Genomic DNA, 17,525 nt, shown 5'->3' on the forward strand with positions numbered 1-17,525 from the left:
AAAATTAAAAAATAAAATAAAAAATAAAAAATAAAATAAAATATGTTGTCAAAATTAACACTGAGAGAGAGAGAGAGAGAGAGAGAGAGAGAGGGAGAGAGAGAGATGCTTAAACAAACAATAGAATCAATCATCAAAAAAAAGTAATAACTAACTCCTAGCCAAGCAAGAACGTCCAGCGCAGCATTATCCTCTCCCGTACACGTGCAGTACCTTTCCAGTCCACTAGAGGCCGGTACGGTACGTGGTGCCTGCGCTTCTCTCTGACTCAAACAGTGGTCCGGTTTCACTTCCGGTGGCCAGGACTTTTCGAACAATACTAGCAGCTGCTCCACGTATTTACTCAGGGAAATAAGCCTTTCTTTTTGGTAAGACACTACGATTATTATTCTCAAACTGTCCTCCCGATACACTGATAACCCTTTGACTCGTAAACCTGGATTTGCCCCGTTGGTGATTGTTGAAAGCGGGTTGAAAAGTCTCAAGGCTAACGATGCTAGCTCTGATGCTTTGTTTCATACAGTTACAGTCATACAGTGTGTGAAACGCATCACTCAACGCACTCGCACTTTGCTTGCAGATAAACAGATGAACACGCGGACTTTCGTATTGAGTTTAGGAAATATTTTTGTTTGTTAATACACTTTATTTTTGGTGCAGTTGTAGCTGGAGGCGAGCCACTATATGCTATATAGAGATGTCAGCGAAGAGGAGAAGAGCGGTCTCCCCATCCAGCAGCATCAGCGGCGGAGGGGACTTGGATGACGGCTCCTCGACTCCTGGAAGTGCCCGCAAACGGAAACGAGTGTCCAACGTCCCCCCTGTGGACACGGTAACGTTTATTTTCCATAGTGTTTATCATTGTGAGCGATGCAATAATAAGGTAATGTTGGATCTTGCGCCACAGATTGCCGTGTGCCATGAACTCTTCAATGCTGTCAGGGATTACAAGGACAGACAAGGGAGGCAACTGTCTGATAACTTCCTGAGAGTACCAAAAAGGAGGTGCGCTGAGACATTCAGCAGCAGAGCTTACATTTCTACGATATTTTAATAAGTTGATGTGTTTCGTTTTAGGAATCAGCCTGACTACTATGATGTGGTCTCTCAGCCAATTGACATGACCAAAATTCAGTACAAACTGAAGTCTGAGGATTATAGTGATGTGGTGCAGCTGACGGCAGATTTTCAACTTATGTTCAGCAATGCCAAGACGTTCTACCAGGTACAAGTGAAGAAAATTATTTGTCTGTCCGTCCTAAAAATGTTAATACATGGTCAGATTTCCTGATATATTAGAAATTGCTGCAGCATAAAAAGTGTCTTTTGCTTTCTTGTTTGTTAATGGTCTGATCATCAACATAGACTGACAGTGAGGAATACCAAGCAGCGTGCAAATTGTGGGAAGTGTATTTGCAAACCAGGAATGAGTTTGTTCAGCCTGGAGCAGAAGAGGATGATGATGAAGAAGATGGTGATGACATGGAAAATACAGGAATGTCCACAGAGGAAGAGGTGCGCATTGTAAATGATTTTATGGCGTAATTTTGTAAGACTGTTATGTGAAAGGAGTATGATGCATTTCTTTAGGCCCCAGCTGGCAGTTTGAAAGAGGTGTTGGAGCAACTCCTGGAAGCCATTGTTTCTCATTCTGACCCCTCAGGACGCCCAGTCAGTGAGCTGTTTCAAAAACTGCCTTCCAAAGTGGTATGTTTGCATGTGAACCTTTTACTGATAGTATATGCACATTTAAATTGTTTTTTACAAGTCATATTGTTATGTATATTTATGATATTTATGTTCTTAGCATTACCCTGACTACTATGCCATTATAAAGGAACCAATAGACCTCAGAACAATCACTCAAAGAATACAGGTAACGTGATTTATCCAGATGTCTATTTTAGCTCATTGTTTTAAACTTTGCACTTTTAGTAATACATTTTTTTATATAAATATATTTAGTACACATACTATAAAAGTGTCAATGCAATGGCAAAGGACATTGACCTTATGGTGAAAAATGCCAAAGCATACAACGAACCAGGATCTCAGGTTTTCAAGGTAAGCTGTCCTTTTGCCTTGTTTTTCTCCTTCATTTCATTTTATAACAATGTTATATACTTTGTTTTACAGGATGCAAACTCCATCAAAAAAGTCTTCTTGCAGCGAAAGGCAGAACTTGAACACGGAGAACCCACCAAATCAAGTATTCGCATCAGGTAGGTTTGATCGTGTTATTTAATCTGTTGAAATGTCATTAATGACCATGTTTGTTTAATAGTGCTGTACAAAATGATTACAGAAATCGTAAGTCTGGTCAGTCAGATCGCCTCTCAGGTGTCAGCACTACACTTCAGTATGGCTCAGAGAGTGAAGACGACCACGGGATGTCTGGTAACACCTGAACACTAGAAAAATCACACACATTAGCCTTTGTTCTGTTAAAGTTAATTTAGTATTTTTGTACATCAGGGTCTGCGGGCTATGACGAAGGGGAGTCTGAGGCAGAGAGTCAGTCATCTAGTATGGATGCTGTCAACCCAATCTCCCAGCTTTTTGAAGCCTTACGAACTGCCAGAAACAGCCTGGGACAACTCTTTTCAGAACCATTTCAGCAACTCCCCTCTCGCAGAGAATACCCTGACTACTATCAACAGATCAAGCAGCCCATTTCTATGAGTCAGATCAGGTATTTTTCTATCGTAAATTCATATATACATTAATATGTCACAACTGAGCAAAATAATTTTCTGTCATACATTTCAGGCAAAAGATAAAAACTGGAGATTATGATAATTTAGATCAGGTTGAAGCAGATTTGAACTTAATGTTTGAGAATGCCAAACGCTACAACATGCCAAACTCAAGCATATATAAGCGGGCTTTTAGGCTGCAGCAGATCATGCAGGTAAAGCTTGATTGTTGTGATCATACATTTTTAGAAATTTCTGGCATCATGGATGATATGGTCTAATGTTTTAGGCCAAAAAGAAAGAGCTCTTTAGACGAGATGAAGATGATGGAGACAGTATTTTGTCGTCTGATGCTGGAAGCGTGAAAAGAAAAAGGTACAGAATATTTTTTTTTTTTTACTCTGCAAACTATACATGTTAATATATATATTCCTGTTTCTCTTTTCACTCAAAGTTATAAGAAAGGCAAGAAGAGCAGAATGAAGGCCTTGTACGTTGCTGTAAGTGAAGCTAAGGAGGCTGGAACCAACCGCCGCCTCTGTGATCTGTTCATGGTAAAACCTTCCAAGAAAGACTACCCCGACTACTACAACGTCATCCTGGAGCCCATGGACCTGAAGACCATTGAAACCAACATTCGAGCCGAGCGCTACAACACAGAGGACGCCTTGATCGAGGACATGAAGCTGATGTTTCGTAATGCTAGACATTACAACGAAGAAGGATCTCAGGTGCTGAGGAAAATCTAAAACATCTGAATTAAAAAATGCATTTTTGTTTTTTATTACAACTGATTTGATTGTGATAGGTCTATAATGATGCGGATGTTTTGGAGAAGATACTCATAGACAAACGCAAGGAGCTGGGATCTCCACCTGACGAGGAGGATGTGGGATCTCCCAAACTCAAACTTAGTAAGATGTCAATGTGCTTAGTGTATTTGATCTCATCTGTAGAAGTGTTGCTCACATGTGTTTGAGTCTAACTGTGTCATTATATTTGATACTTGTTTTTGAATAGGAAAGAGCGGTACCTCTCCAAAGAAGTCCAAATACCTCACCCCTCTCCAGCAAAAGCTGAATGACCTTTATGATGCTGTGAGAAACTACACTGATCGCAGAGGGAGGCGTCTAAGCACCATCTTTCTCCGACTGCCGTCTCGCTCTGAGTTGCCTGACTACTATGCCACAATTAAGAAGCCCATTGACATGGAACGAGTCAGGAGCCACATGGCAGCTGGACGGTACCAGGATGTGGAGTCTCTGGTGGAGGACTTTGCTCTCATGTTCAATAACGCTTGTATATATAACGAGCCAGAGTCTCTGATCTATCGGGATGCTCTGGTGCTGCACCGCGTGCTGCTGGAGACCAGAAAACAGCAAGAGGGGGCCGAGGACTCAGGACCTCCCCCTGTGGGAGCACAGGTCCGAGAGCTGATCAGGAACCTGTTCGTGTCTGTCATGGGACACCAGGACGAAGAGGGCCGCTGCTACAGCGACTCTCTGGCTGAGATCCCGGCTGTAGATCCAGCTACTCCTGAAAAACCTCCGCTCAACCTGGATGTGATCAGGATGAACGTGGACCGAGGTCGGTACAGGAGACTCGATGTCTTCCAAGAACAGATGTTTGAGGTTCTGGAAAGGGCAAGAAAGATGAACAGGTACAGAGGCTTTATATGTTGGCTTTAACATTTTGGACGTATTAAAAACTTAATAAATCAATGTCTTTTTACTTTTGTAGGACTGATTCTGAGATATTTGAAGATGCTGTTGAGTTGCAGCAGTTTTTAATTAAGATCAGAGATGAATTATGCAAAAATGGAGAAATTCTGATGTCAACCGCACTAAACTACACATTGAAACACCTTCACAATGATGTGGAGCAGGAAAAAAGGGAGAAAATCCCCAAGGAGATTGAGGAGGACAAGCTGAAGAAGGCGGAGGAGGCTGAAGAGGAGCAGAAGGGTTTGTGAAGTCCTGTATATTAGATAAGTATGTTTTTATGAGTCATAACATATACTTTTCCACGCCAGGTGGTAAAAATGAAGATTCATCCAGTGACGCATGGCAGTCGGAATCTGAGTCTGAACGCGTTTACAAACAGGATTTCTGCTTTGAAAATAGCACTTACCGTGTGGGAGACTTTGTTTATGTGGAACCCTCAGAGGCGAAACTGCAGCCACACGTCGTCTGCATCGAGCGATTGTGGGAAGATGAAAAAGGTACAACAACATCTGATTTACTGCTAATAACTACCATATCAATCCGTGCGTAGTGCCTCTTCTTACCTGATGTGTTGTGTAAAGGTGAGAAGTGGCTTTTTGGAAGCTGGTTCTACCGACCCAGTGAAACATTTCATGTGGCCACACGGAAGTTTCTGGAAAAAGAGGTTTTTAAAGGCGATTACTACAACAAAGTGCCCATCAGTAAAGTCATGGGGAAGTGTGTGGTGATGTTTGTCAAAGTAAGTCTCCCTTTAATGTGTGTTAATATCAAATGCAGTTCACTCCAAGCTGACTGAAATATGTTTTAAATATCCAGGACTACTTCAAGCTCCAGCCTGAAGGCTTTCGATCAGAGGATGTGCATGTGTGTGAATCACGCTACACTGCCAGAAACAAGACATTTAAGAAGATCAAGATTTGGGCTATGCCTACAAGCTCAGTGAAGTTTACGCCACGAGATGTGCCACTTCCTGTCGTTCGGGTTGCTTCTATGTTCGCTAAACCTGACCAGGACAAGCAACTGGCAATTTCATACGCAAACAGTGGCAGCTTTGTGGACAAGGTGAGTGGATGAAGGATTTTGTATGATGTTGTATGGAGTTTACAGGGAGGATTGTTGTTTGTCATAAGGCTGACCACTGACCTCCACTCTTGGGGATCAATTATAACTGGTTTCAGGCATGTCTCAACAGGGTGCCCGTCGCCCGTGACAAAGTGAAATTACAGAAGTTGTAAACAAACATTGCTTTTCTCTCTGTTGGTTTTAGGAGAGAGAAGATGTCCCGATGGAGATGAGTGGAGGAGAACCCGGCTGTAACTATTATGAGCAGTTGCGCTTTAATAATATGTGGGTCAAGGTGGGGGACTGTGTTTACATCCAGTCACACGGTTTGTCAAAGCCCAGAGTTGCAAGGTGGGTAGACTGAATTATTTTTTTTGGGTAAGATATTTGGATAGTAAAACGGTTTGTCTCAAATGTCTGCAGGATTGAAAAGCTATGGATGCAAAACGGGACAGCGTTTTTCTTTGGTCCAATCTTCATTAATCCGGAGGAGACGCAACATGAGCCCACAAAGATGTTCTACAAGAAAGAGGTGTTTCTGAGCAATCTGGAGGAGACTCTGCCCATGACCTGTGTCATAGGTAACCATACAATATTAGTTCAATTTCAAAATCTTCCGTTCTTGAGATCTACGGACTTGATTGAGTTTTGTCCCATTCAGTCAAAGAATATCATTCATGTCGTTCGTTTGTTGTTCACACTAATTCTAACACATACAAGATGGTGTTGTTTGTGGTGATGCCGATATGCTACGACAACTAGAGCCTAATTAAAAATGAGTGACAGTGGCTTTGAATGAAATATTTACCGTGTTTTTGTTTTTGTTAAGGTTGTTATGGTTGTAATTGTAATAATGTTCTGTGCTGATTTGCAGGAAAATGCATGGTGTCTTCCTTCAAAGACTTCCTGTCCTGCAGACCCACTGAGATCCCGGAGGAGCATTTGCTGCTGTGCGAGAGCCGCTACATTGACACAGAGAAGCAAATGAAAAAGTTCAAGGGCCTCAGACGCTTCTCATATTCACCCAAAGTGGTGGAAGATGAGATTTACTATTTCAGGTATGTAGAAAATAAATTGTTACCAGACCTGAACAGTTTGCTTGGACCACATGGGTAAATTGGTGGTAGAATTGACAAAGACCTTTTTTTTTTTTGTTCATAACCATTTAGGAAGCTCATAGTTCCACAAAAGGAGGCCTCACCCTTGTTGGATAAGAAGATCGAGGAGCTGGAGCTGAAGCTGGCAGATTTGGAGGATGGCGATGAGGACATTGAGGACATGGATGATGATGATGCCTCAGAGACTCCCTCGATGCCTCAGATGCAAACGCCCATGTCCGGTGATATGGACATTGCACCATACACGCCCTCTCAGGTACTTCAACAAGCCAATGATTTAATATCTACGGTTGTAGGTCAGTTCCATTACACAATTATGTTTTTCAAGTTTATTTGTGCTGTTTGATGGACAAATTATTTAACAGAAAATAAATTCATTTACCTCTACTGCATGGACTTTGTTTCACACTAGCTATTTTGACCATTAAATAAAAATAATAAAAAGCCTGTGGCCATGATATCTCGCTGATGCATAGTATTTTAGAGATTTTGGTGCTTGATTATCCACATTATTAAACACATGCACTGATACTCTTTATACTATGTGGATTTTGTTTAAAACTCTTTATTACACTAGCACTGTTTTAAATCTTTAACTTTTTTCATCCCTCTTTAAAGTCCACTCCTAAGATCAAAGGGCTGTCAAAGAAAGAAGGCGCAAAGAGGAAGATCAACATGAGTGGATACATCTTGTTCAGTAGCGAGATGAGAGCAGTCATCAAGGCCCGGCACCCGGACTTCTCGTTCGGAGAGCTCAGTCGACTGGTGGGAACTGAGTGGAGGAACCTCGAGGCCTCCAAGAAAGCAGATTATGAAGGTGAGGTTTATAGCAATGATTCTCAACTTGTCCAATATGGAACATGAGGCAGGAACAAAAGTCAATTATTTTATTACATTGTTATTATGTGCATTATATGTGTTTTAACATTATACTTCACATGCTTTTTGCCTTTTGAAAGTAACAAAAAAACGTAAATGATGGTCATCGTGTTTATTTCAGAACGTGCAGCCAAAATAGTGGAGCAGCAGGAGCGGGAGAGGCCCCCCCAGAAGCAAGTGTCCCCTAGAGCAGGTACCCCTGTTGGGGCAATGATGGGCGTGGTGCCTTCACCCAGCACTATGGGAATGATAAACCAGTCCATGACACCATCAGGTAACCCCTCTGAGAGAGCGAGAGAGCACACGTTTGACTACAGGCAGCAGGACAGAGAGGCTGGACTAAAATGCTTCATGTCTTATTTAAATCAGCAGATTAATAAGTTCAAAGCACAGCTATTTTTTTATTCTATGCATTTTACCATTTTGCTGCAGTTTTATGTTTTAATGTTTGCTAAATGTATTTGCTTTTCCATTGAATTTGCACGTCACTGTTTGCATGTTTGCTTTTGCATTTTTAAGTAACATTTTCATGTACAGCTTATATTACATCCTATAAGCTAACATTATTGAACTCATTGTGTCACCAATCCCTTTCTCACAAACCACTTGCATTGTAGGTGATGTCATTTAAAGCATGAAAACAATTTAGATTATTTGGGATCTTTATTGTGTGTATCGCTGCCTATTCCTGGAGTGTTCAAAGTGGCTTGTGAGAAAGTGGCTGTAGTGTTTTGTGTAGTGCATGTTTTACATTTTCTAGTGAGCTGCACGTGTCACTTATGCATGAACATGTTGTCCTCTCCTCACCCTCTCTCCTAAGGCATGATGGGAGCTTACGGTCCACCTTACATGCCCATGCAGGGCCCTCATGAGGGTTTACTAAGTGTGGCCACAATGTCACCGCACCCCCCTGGGGTGCCCCACCTGACTCATCACCTTCACCAAGGCATGCCTGGATACCCTGGCATGCCATATCAGGGTAAGGGCACTGTCCCAGCCATATCTCCTCCATCACACCCAGCCGTCTCTGCTGCTGGAGGGTTTACCTGGTGTACTGGCTGTGAGCCTGATCTCTTTATTATGATAGTGCTGAAATCTCCGGTAACAAAACCCTCATCAAATGTACTCATGGTTTGCTGTAACTCTTTCAGTAACATAATTTACATTCAGAATTTCACATGTAACAAATACCCTCATTCATTTAATACTGAACATTTTGATGCTTGGTTACCTTTGTAAGTTTACTAATATTCCTGTTTTGACTGTGTTATTAAAATGTGAAAATCGGCAGGTATGGTGGGTGCTGGAATGAATGGCATGCAAGGAAGCCCAGCACAAGGGAACTTCATGCAACAGGTTTGACCCAGTATTTCCTTGAGTTCAGTTTGTGCACTGCATATAATGTCAAGTAAACCTAACAAAATCTGCTGCCATTCTTTCAGCCTGGCATGTACAGCCCTGGCCAACATGCCCCTCCACCCTATCCAGGACAGGGACAGCCTTCACACTTGCAGCCCACCCCGCCGATGTTTGTCGCCCCACCTCCAAAAACTCAAAGGGTGCTTCACTCAGAGGCCTACCTGAAATACATCGAGGGCTTGAATGCAGAGTCCACCACTGTAAGCAAATGGGACCAAACTCTCAAGGGTGAGTTTCCAAGCCAATGATAATTGTGTGGTGTATCACTTTGGATAAGTTAATTTCTCATTTCCATGTTATTACAGTACAGCGACGAGAAGGTTACTTGACCAAAGAGCAGGAGAGCAGGCTGCCTGTGCATTGGCTGAAAAGCAAAGGGGCTCACACCACAATGGCCGACGCGTTGTGGCGACTTCATGACCTCATGTTGAGAGACTCCTTGAATATTTCTCAGGCTTATAACTTATAACTTGTGTTTCCTTCAGACCACTTGTAACCAGCACACTCTATTATTATGAAGCTTTGGAGTTTTAGACAGGATTCTAGGCCATATAAGCAATATTTTATAGTCAGTTAATTTATTAGCTTGAATTATGAGCTCAACAGCTAATTGCTTTGTTTTTGTCTTTTTTCTTCTTTTTTTTTACACTGCTATGAATTGTGATGCAAAAAAAACCTGTTTTTTGGCATGTTGCAATGAAATAAATTGCTACATAATGTAACCACAACCCTGGTCTGTATACTTTTATTTAACGAACTTCTAATTCTATGAAGAATAGAAATCTATACTGTAAGTACTCGCTGTATTTGTACATGTTTTATTGTAATAGTGCACAGAGAGGATGTTATTTTGAAAAGTATTTTCCGTCTTATGTCACTTCCCGGAGGCTGGCAGTGGATAGGACCATTCTCTTTAGTGTTTGCCCTGTCGTCCCTATGTCCATCTCCTCGGAGTCTTCGTTTTGATACTAAATAAACTTCATCAGGCTCAAAAACTTATTGTCAGCCAGAGACAGCTGCTGTACATGAACCTGTCATATGGAGTAACCAAAATCTGAAAGAAAGGCACGACGAGGTGAGAAGAATTTGCCCACCGACTTGTCGAGAGTCTGGATTAGCCGCAAAGCTAACATGGTCACAGGCTGCTTTCTTGTAGTGGAAAACTTTGACGAAATTAAACATCATAAAGGTCTAGAATATAATGTTGTGTATTATTGTTGCATGATGATGATTTTGCAATCAGTTGCAATGTCCTTATTCATTCCAAACACTTGGTAGATGGCTAAAAGCTAAAAGGCTAACATCGGCTTTTCCAAAAGCAGCCTCGGCCTAATATGTCTGGGGGCAACACCCACCAAAACAAATGTAGCAGAAAAGAAATGCTCTTTGTTTAGATTGTGACACACGAAACGAGAGGAACAATTATAACTAATAAAAGTGCGTGTGTTATTTGTTTTAAAGCGAGACCGCCTGAATGTACTACAGTAGTAGTAAAGTATGTTTGTATGTGGCTCCGCACCTACTCTCTGAAAGTAGTCCATACTGTTCAATTATAATGTTTGAATACAAATATATTGGAAAGCGCAAACCTTAGAGTTATTTCTGAAAGCTTCATCCTTCACTGCAGTTTTAGCTACATTGGATACTTTACTAAAACGAGATGTATTTGTGTCCATTTTATTTTCAGGCACTACCTTGCAGTCAGACCCCATCCAATCATATACTGCATTGCTTGTGATTGACAACATTCAACAAAAATGTCTCAGATGCAGTTTCAGTGTCCTGCGAGCCCGATGCCTGCTGCTCCTGCCCCTCTGCCCCTGGGACAGCAGCAGCCTGGCTACAGCATCCCCTGTGCGTCCGGCAGCCTGCCATCAGAGAGTGCCAGCCAGCCGGGGAGGAGCTCTGCCCTGCCCGCGGGCTCAGTCACTGCCTATAACATCCCCACAGGTGGGCCTATGGTCTCCACAGTGGACAAGATGAATGTTTCCTTGTATTAATGTCATTTTATCAGGACAGTGTACAATTACATTCACGCTCATTTCTATCAGTTGTCCGTTATGTGAAAGGTCACAGTGCAGATGCATAGAAAAGTAGATTTATATTTTTTCTACTTCTTCCTTTGATGCAGAATCAAACATGGCAAACCCTAAAGAGAAGACCCCTATGTGTTTGGTGAATGAGTTAGCCCGTTTCAACAAGATCCAACCAGAGTACAAGCTTTTGAGTGAGCAAGGGCCAGCTCACTCGAAGGTAACACATGGAAGCGTCAGACATTTTGGGTTGTTATTGAAATCACTAACATCTCCTGTTTGCATGCTGTTGTTAGATATTTTCAGTCAGACTCACGTTGGGAGATCAGCACTGGGAGGCAGAAGGGACCAGCATCAAGAAAGCCCAGCACTCAGCGGCTGCAGCTGCTCTGTCTGAGACCACACTCCCCAAACCCACAGTGAGGATGCCCCGTCACCCCGGCAAGATCCCAGGTGGGCTCCTCACTCAAACTGCTTAAGGAATAAGAATTCTGTTCTGACTTTGTTTTGTTACTTATGTAACAGATTGCATGACGCAGACTATGGAGCTGAATGCTCTATGTATGAAGCTTGGTAAAAAGCCCATGTACAAATCCCTTGACCCTTACCCGGTAATGAGACCTCCAAACTATAACTACAATGTCCGCTCTCCGGGGCCTTACCAGCGCTCTATGCAGCAGTAAGCTCACTTATCCTTTTATATTTTGTTACTGTAGTTCGACAAGGTTTATGACTAATTTGTCATCTAGGTACTACTACCCTTTCCCTCCTGTGGGACCGGTCATTTACCACGTGGAGCTGTCGGTTGGAGGGCAGCAGTTTTTAGGGAAGGGTCGTACTCGTCAGTTGGCCAAACATGACGCTGCTGGAAAGGCCCTGAAGGCGCTGCAGAACGAACCCCTATTACAGCAGATGTCGGAGGTGAGAGCAGTGTGTTGCTGTTTACACTGGTTAAATGCATGCTTTCTGATACAATTTACTGGGTTTATATTGAACAGATGAATGGGGACGAGGAAGAAGAAAACCTAAACAAGTCTGAAATCAGCCAAGTGTTTGAAATTGCACTTAAGCGTAACTTACCGGTCAGCTTTGAGGTAATGAAAATGTAATAGTCAAACATTCAGCACACCCGTTTACTGATGTATACATTTATTTCTCTAGGTTTTAAAGGAAGACGGTCCTCCTCACATGAAGAGCTTTGTTGTGCATGTCACTGTTGGACAGTTTACTGGGGAGGGTGAGGGGAAAAGTAAGAAGATTGCCAAGAAGCTGGCGGCAGCAGCTGTTCTGGAAGAGCTGAAGAAACTTCCTCATATTCCCAGTGTGGAAAAGGCACTGCCACGCATTAAAAAAAAAACAAAGTCCATCATCAAGGTAATTTTGCTTCTCGTATCACTCAGGCTTACCTCTCCTTGACTCAAGCCGGTCTGACTGAGCTGTTAATGTGTTCTTTTGACAGCTGCAGACGAGTCCAGAGTATGGGCAGGGCATGAACCCCATCAGCCGCTTGGCCCAGATCCAACAGGCCAAGAAGGAGAAGGAACCAGAGTACACCATGGTGACAGAGAGGGGGCTGCCGCGGCGCAGGGAGTTTGTCATGCAGGTGAGTCAGCAGCTGCTTCACTGTGGTTATCCAACATCTGTCTCCTTGTGTTAGTGTATCTTAGTTCATGCTTTTGACCCCTGTGTGTGACTGTGACTGTGTCATAGGTGACAGTGGGGGGGCAGTCTGCGGAGGGAATGGGACCTAGTAAGAAGGTGGCAAAGAGAAATGCTGCCGAGAAAATGCTTGAACTTTTGGGATACAAAGTGCCTCAACCTCAGCCCCCAAAACCGGCGCTAAAGACTGATGAAAAGGTACTGTATAAAGTGCATGTTTTCACTAAGTTCTCAATAAGTCAAAGCTCCAAATCATTTATGTATTAAACACAGACCCCAGTGAAAAAACCTGGTGATGGGCGGAAAGTGACCTTTTTTGAGCCTGGTTCGGCAGAAGAGGCAGCTAACGGTAAGAGCTATGAGAACACATAAAATGTAAAATGAATAAACACGTACCTGTATATCTAATGAACATGTCTCTTGTATATACATATATTTATTTATTTTGCCCAGGTACGAAGGAGGACGACTTTCGGCTGTCGTACATGAGCCACCAGCAGCTGCCTGCAGGGATCCTGCCCATGGTGCCGGAGGTGGCTCAGGCGGTTGGGGTCTGTCAGGGGCCTCAGGTCAGTCGCATTCTGCCAAACCCAGGCAAGACCACAGTCACCGCGATGATCGCCAACGAGCTGCTATATGCAGGAACATCTCCTACTGCAGAGACCATACTCAAGAATAAAAATAATCTAAACCATCTACCCCATGGACCTATGACCAGACCGTCTGAACAGCTCAGCTTTCTGGCCTCAGTGCAGGGGCTGCAGGTGAGATTCATGCTGCACTGCGGGGCAGACCTTTTGCCATTCTTAGCTGTTTCACTACGAGCCCCCCTTTTAAAGCACGTACACAGTGTACCTTTACATTACTTTTGAAATAAATACATATTAATTGCTTTGTTCTTTAGCTTAATTTCATTTAAGTTGTGATTTGCTAGAAACGAGGTGTGCTTGATCAGCAGCAAATACTCCAATAGAAGTCTGTTACTGAACGATTTAAACCGGTTACGAAGTGCCTCATGTGTGTCATAATAAAGTATATCACCACAGTAGAGCCTTGCAGGTTTACATGTTTGCCTTTCTTTCTCTAGGTGGAATATAAAGACTTTCCCAAGAATAACAAAAATGAGTTTGTATCACTAATCAATTGCTCCGCTCAGCCTCCTCTTATCAGTCATGGCATTGGCAAAGATGTGGAGTCCTGTCATGATATGGTGAGTTAATTTTTGTCTTTTTGAGTAATGGTTCGGTATCGTTTTAAATGCTAACTCTAATGTCCACAGGCTGCTCTAAACATACTGAAGATGCTCTCGGAGTTGGACCAACAGATAAATGAAAGAATAGGGAATGGACCAGCATCTGGGTACGTCCTCTTTATCACCTTGTATACTAGAGCTGTAAAATATGAGCGGAAAAGAACATTCATGTCACATTTACAGACATAGAATACATAGATACTTGGTAAAATACTTGGATTAATTGTATATTTCCCCCCAGGTGTGCAAAGCAGGAAATGGAAGGTGACCTCAAACCGGCTAACTCAAACACACTGGCACACACCCTGGATGGCACTGTGTAGAGGCACAGATCTGGTTGTGTCCTAAAGCACTCGCGAAACATCCTCACTGTGTTCTTGTTACTGTTTTAGTGGTCAAAGGGCGCTTTGGGCTCTGTAAGCCTTGAACTATTACTTTTTTAGTTTTTCTAAAAAGTTCACGGTTAAACAAGATGAATAGAAAGATATAGTTTCTCCTTCTTGATGTTGTTTAATTGTACGATATTTATTTTGTGTTGCTTTGTAGAAGAAGTCGCTGCATCCTAGGCACTGAGGCGTTAACCATGTGAAAATTATTTAATGTGAACTTTCTTTGTTTTTGCCTAAAGCTAGTTTTCTTTATGGTAACATGTTTTAGGTGTTCTATCTTTCATTCCTTGTTGAGGTAGTAAAGACATCTTTAGTTGGCCTTAGTGCCTCCTCTTTGTCTAGGGTGCAGCAAGAGGACCTCTGTTGATTGTTCCCACAGTGCTTTATATCCACAACCACAAGTGAAGTGATGGACATTACCATGTAGGGCTGGGAAGACGATGTAGTAAATGTAGTTGTGCTTCAATGTTGTCTGATTTGTGTGCAGCAGGAAAGCTTCCTGTTGTACTAGGCTCCCTGGAGTTACCCCTCCTAATGTCAGCCTCCCACCCCTCTCCTCACATGGTAATAAAACGACAGTGCTCTCATGCACTAACCAAAGACACACGATTCAAGTCTTCTTTCGACATACTAATAAACACCAAATAACCTTTTTATTGTAATCTTTGTAGACCAAAAGTAAGAATCCAGAGCCAGAAACTGCGTCAGGGCATAGTATCATGGTCAGAAATAATTCCGTGCAACAAATGATGGTGGTTCAATGCTACAGAGGGAGTACTCATATTGAGGTAAAAAATGTGTGTGCCCCCTACCTATCGTGTGGATCATATGTGATGAAATAATCATGACCTTCAGTTTTCATTCGAGTCCAAAGAAAGACTTTAAACAAGTTTATTTGTGTAAACATGATACATTATGAAAACAAGTATTAAGGCCTAGTCAAGATTCAATTCATGTTAGATCTTGGTTTAGACAGCGACAAAGACCACCTTTTTCCTGTGCATGTCTTGATGAGCACTTGGCTGAGTGTCACCTGTTTTGTTTACATTTTAAAGCCCTTAAGTCACTTTTCCTCCTACATGCAATTGAAACTTGGCATCAAGGCAATTTTAAATAAATACCATTTATACAATAACTAATATTTGGTCCCCAGTAGCTTGATTACCTCAGTTATGCAACTTCAGTGACGTGGTTAGAGCTAAGCTTTGGTTTCAGAGTGTCAATGAAGGGATACATGCACTTGTCTGAGCCCATGAATCTGTATGCGACCACATTGGACTGCCATGGCAACAACCTGAAACAGAGTTATAAAACAAAATCAGTTTTCTGCTGTTTAGATACAATAGAACAAAGTCTTGGTACTCACGCTCTGAAGAGAACAGGCAGGTAGGTTATGCGCGGGATGCACACCAGTGGTTGGTCAATGAGAATGGCATTCATAGCTTGCTCTACACAATACTGCGGCTTAAGGGGTGCCAGGAACAATTCCACTTCCGCCCTAAAGAGGGCACCAAATCCCGTTAAAGTTAGTAATTACTTCACTGTGTAAAATTCTATTCCAAGTTTTGAAGTATAACAATGTGTTTCTTTGTTATTCTATCAGAGTTCTATCTCTAAGAGAAGTCCTTGATAACTAGTTATGAAACCATCAAAACTGCATTGCAAACAAACCTTATTTTGCAGCCGTCAAACATGCCTGTGTCTACAATGTAAGGGCACACCAGTGTTGTCTTCACTCCTTCCACCTCCTCTGCCAGGAGCTCATGGGCCAAGGACTCGTGGAAACCTACTGCAGCGAACTTACTTGCACAGTAATCCTGTCACAAACACATGTGCGAATAATTATTATTCACATGATAAACATGGAAAAGTGTAAACTAAATGTTGCTTTTTTTTGGAGTCCACCTCCACACAGGCAGTGCTGAAGAGGCCGAGGACACTCGCAATGGTCACAATGTGTCCATGGTCCTGGGCTTTCATTTGTGGGAGGAAGGCTTTGACCGTCTGAAACACACAATAAGGTAGAGGATGTAACAGTGTCATGTGACTTATGACATTGAAATGTAAAAGTTGTGATATTTCTAGGCAAAATGGTTGAAATGGTGTGAAGGAGATCACATTAACACTGCTCAATAGTCCCACATTGTTGGTTGGCCTTGTGGCTTGTGATTTTAACATGAATATCTGTGACTGCCTAAAAGTCCACTTTTCCAATGAAAAAGCACTTTTGGAGAACCCGAATGTTGGGAATCTCCGGTGTAGTGGATACAGGGGTAACAACATCTCTCACCCAAAAGAGGGCGAGGCAGTTGACCTTGAGTGTCCTCTCCACCAGCTCGTCAGGGCAGTCCAGCAGGCGTTTTCCTGCCACCACTCCGGCGTTGTTGACCAGGATAGACACGTCTCTGCCCAGGTCGCTCCTCACTTGGTCAGCATTTCGATACACGTCCTCTCTGCTGGTCACATCCACACTGTAGGTGTGAGCCTTGCCCCCCAGCTCTCGCACCAGCTTGGCTGTCTGCTCGTTGGCACTGCTGTTGATGTCCCACAGCACCACCTCTGCACCATGTTTGGTGAACTCCTGAGCAAACAGGCGCCCCAGGCCACCTCCTGCTCCTGTGATCAGCACTAGCTCTCCATCGATGGACTTAGTACGCGGTCTCATTACTATACGCACTGAGTTGCGCAGAATGAAGTATATCATGTCCAGAAGCATCATCTGAAGGTCCATGAGAAAAATCATTTTGATTGAAGTTTGAGTTGAAACCTTTGTTCTAACGTGAGGTGCAGACAGCCAAGCTGGTGTTCTCCTGATCCACGTCCCTCTGGGGTTTATTTAAACTCTCCAGGATTACAGGCATAACACGCGCTCAAAATAAAGCCACTTTTGTCATAAGCTTTGAATGCATGCATTCTACATGTGCTGTAAAACAGCGAGGATTGTATTACAGTCAAATACATTCTTTGGGTTCAATCAGATATTTCCCAACTTGTTCCTGAGTGCAAGTGTACACATATGCAATCACTGTTATATCCCTGAAACTGAATGTGTTTAAGTGACGGTGTCATTTTTAATAATTATTGACAGCATACTCTTTACACTGATGAGGAAAGAGCTATCAATATTTTATCATATCAATCAGCGAGACTCTTCTGGAGCTCACTATGTATGTATTGTAAAGCAATAGTTTGATCCTGATTAAAACATATATTTGGACTACATAATGCCCGTAATGTTGTGACGCAGATCACGATTGACCAACGCTAAGTCTGTCAGAGTTATGAACATAATCA

At 42.6% G+C, this 17,525-nt stretch overlaps 3 protein-coding genes across 3 annotated transcripts; 2 read left to right on the forward strand and 1 right to left on the reverse strand.

Moving 5' to 3' along the window:
- The first annotated feature begins 634 nt into the window (after window positions 1-634).
- pbrm1l (polybromo 1, like) lies at window positions 635-9,576 on the forward strand. The gene is made up of 29 exons (XM_079578179.1): window positions 635-832; window positions 908-1,005; window positions 1,078-1,225; window positions 1,366-1,515; window positions 1,591-1,707; window positions 1,808-1,876; window positions 1,966-2,064; window positions 2,137-2,222; window positions 2,306-2,397; window positions 2,476-2,692; window positions 2,770-2,911; window positions 2,986-3,071; window positions 3,151-3,427; window positions 3,505-3,610; window positions 3,717-4,356; window positions 4,437-4,660; window positions 4,729-4,917; window positions 5,002-5,159; window positions 5,237-5,482; window positions 5,688-5,833; window positions 5,906-6,063; window positions 6,357-6,540; window positions 6,652-6,856; window positions 7,219-7,417; window positions 7,601-7,753; window positions 8,300-8,458; window positions 8,771-8,835; window positions 8,922-9,126; window positions 9,204-9,576. Exons 1-29 carry the CDS (start codon window positions 698-700, stop codon window positions 9,365-9,367), a joined length of 4,917 nt encoding a protein of 1,638 aa, XP_079434305.1. The 5' UTR covers window positions 635-697; the 3' UTR covers window positions 9,368-9,576.
- A 218-nt stretch (window positions 9,577-9,794) lies between these two features.
- Window positions 9,795-14,831, forward strand: stau1 (staufen double-stranded RNA binding protein 1). Its single transcript, XM_079579480.1, has 15 exons — window positions 9,795-9,973; window positions 10,586-10,848; window positions 11,030-11,151; window positions 11,228-11,384; window positions 11,457-11,610; window positions 11,681-11,852; window positions 11,930-12,025; window positions 12,093-12,305; window positions 12,391-12,534; window positions 12,642-12,788; window positions 12,864-12,939; window positions 13,044-13,354; window positions 13,678-13,800; window positions 13,870-13,949; window positions 14,084-14,831. The coding sequence occupies exons 2-15, from the start codon at window positions 10,656-10,658 to the stop codon at window positions 14,163-14,165; spliced, it is 2,070 nt and encodes a 689-aa protein (XP_079435606.1). The 5' UTR covers window positions 9,795-9,973; window positions 10,586-10,655; the 3' UTR covers window positions 14,166-14,831.
- Window positions 14,832-15,077: 246 nt separating this feature from the next.
- Window positions 15,078-17,154, reverse strand: rdh20 (retinol dehydrogenase 20). The gene is made up of 5 exons (XM_079578281.1): window positions 16,522-17,154; window positions 16,137-16,235; window positions 15,903-16,048; window positions 15,598-15,729; window positions 15,078-15,525 (listed from the first exon to the last, which is right to left on the reverse strand). The coding sequence occupies exons 1-5, from the start codon at window positions 16,972-16,974 to the stop codon at window positions 15,402-15,404; spliced, it is 954 nt and encodes a 317-aa protein (XP_079434407.1). The 5' UTR covers window positions 16,975-17,154; the 3' UTR covers window positions 15,078-15,401.
- Between the last annotated feature and the right edge of the window lie 371 nt (window positions 17,155-17,525).

The sequence above is a fragment of the Gobius niger genome (genome assembly GCF_951799975.1).
Source record: "Gobius niger genome assembly, chromosome: 20".
Classification (NCBI taxonomy): Eukaryota; Metazoa; Chordata; class Actinopteri; order Gobiiformes; family Gobiidae; genus Gobius; species Gobius niger.

Coding starts and splice junctions, on each gene's coding strand:
- stau1 (XM_079579480.1), top strand. CDS start 10,656: ATGTCTCAGATGCAGTTTCAGTGTCCTGCGAGCCCGATGCCTGCTGCT. Junction 11,611..11,680: donor TACCAGCGCTCTATGCAGCA/GTAAGCTCACTT, acceptor TTTGTCATCTAG/GTACTACTACCCTTTCCCTC. Junction 13,801..13,869: donor TGGAGTCCTGTCATGATATG/GTGAGTTAATTT, acceptor TAATGTCCACAG/GCTGCTCTAAACATACTGAA.
- rdh20 (XM_079578281.1), bottom strand. CDS start 16,974: ATGATTTTTCTCATGGACCTTCAGATGATGCTTCTGGACATGATATAC. Junction 16,049..16,136: donor TCAGCACTGCCTGTGTGGAG/GTGGACTCCAAA, acceptor TGTTTGTGACAG/GATTACTGTGCAAGTAAGTT. Junction 15,526..15,597: donor CTGCCTGTTCTCTTCAGAGC/GTGAGTACCAAG, acceptor ACTCTGTTTCAG/GTTGTTGCCATGGCAGTCCA.
- pbrm1l (XM_079578179.1), top strand. CDS start 698: ATGTCAGCGAAGAGGAGAAGAGCGGTCTCCCCATCCAGCAGCATCAGC. Junction 2,398..2,475: donor AGACGACCACGGGATGTCTG/GTAACACCTGAA, acceptor TTTGTACATCAG/GGTCTGCGGGCTATGACGAA. Junction 5,483..5,687: donor GTGGCAGCTTTGTGGACAAG/GTGAGTGGATGA, acceptor TGTTGGTTTTAG/GAGAGAGAAGATGTCCCGAT.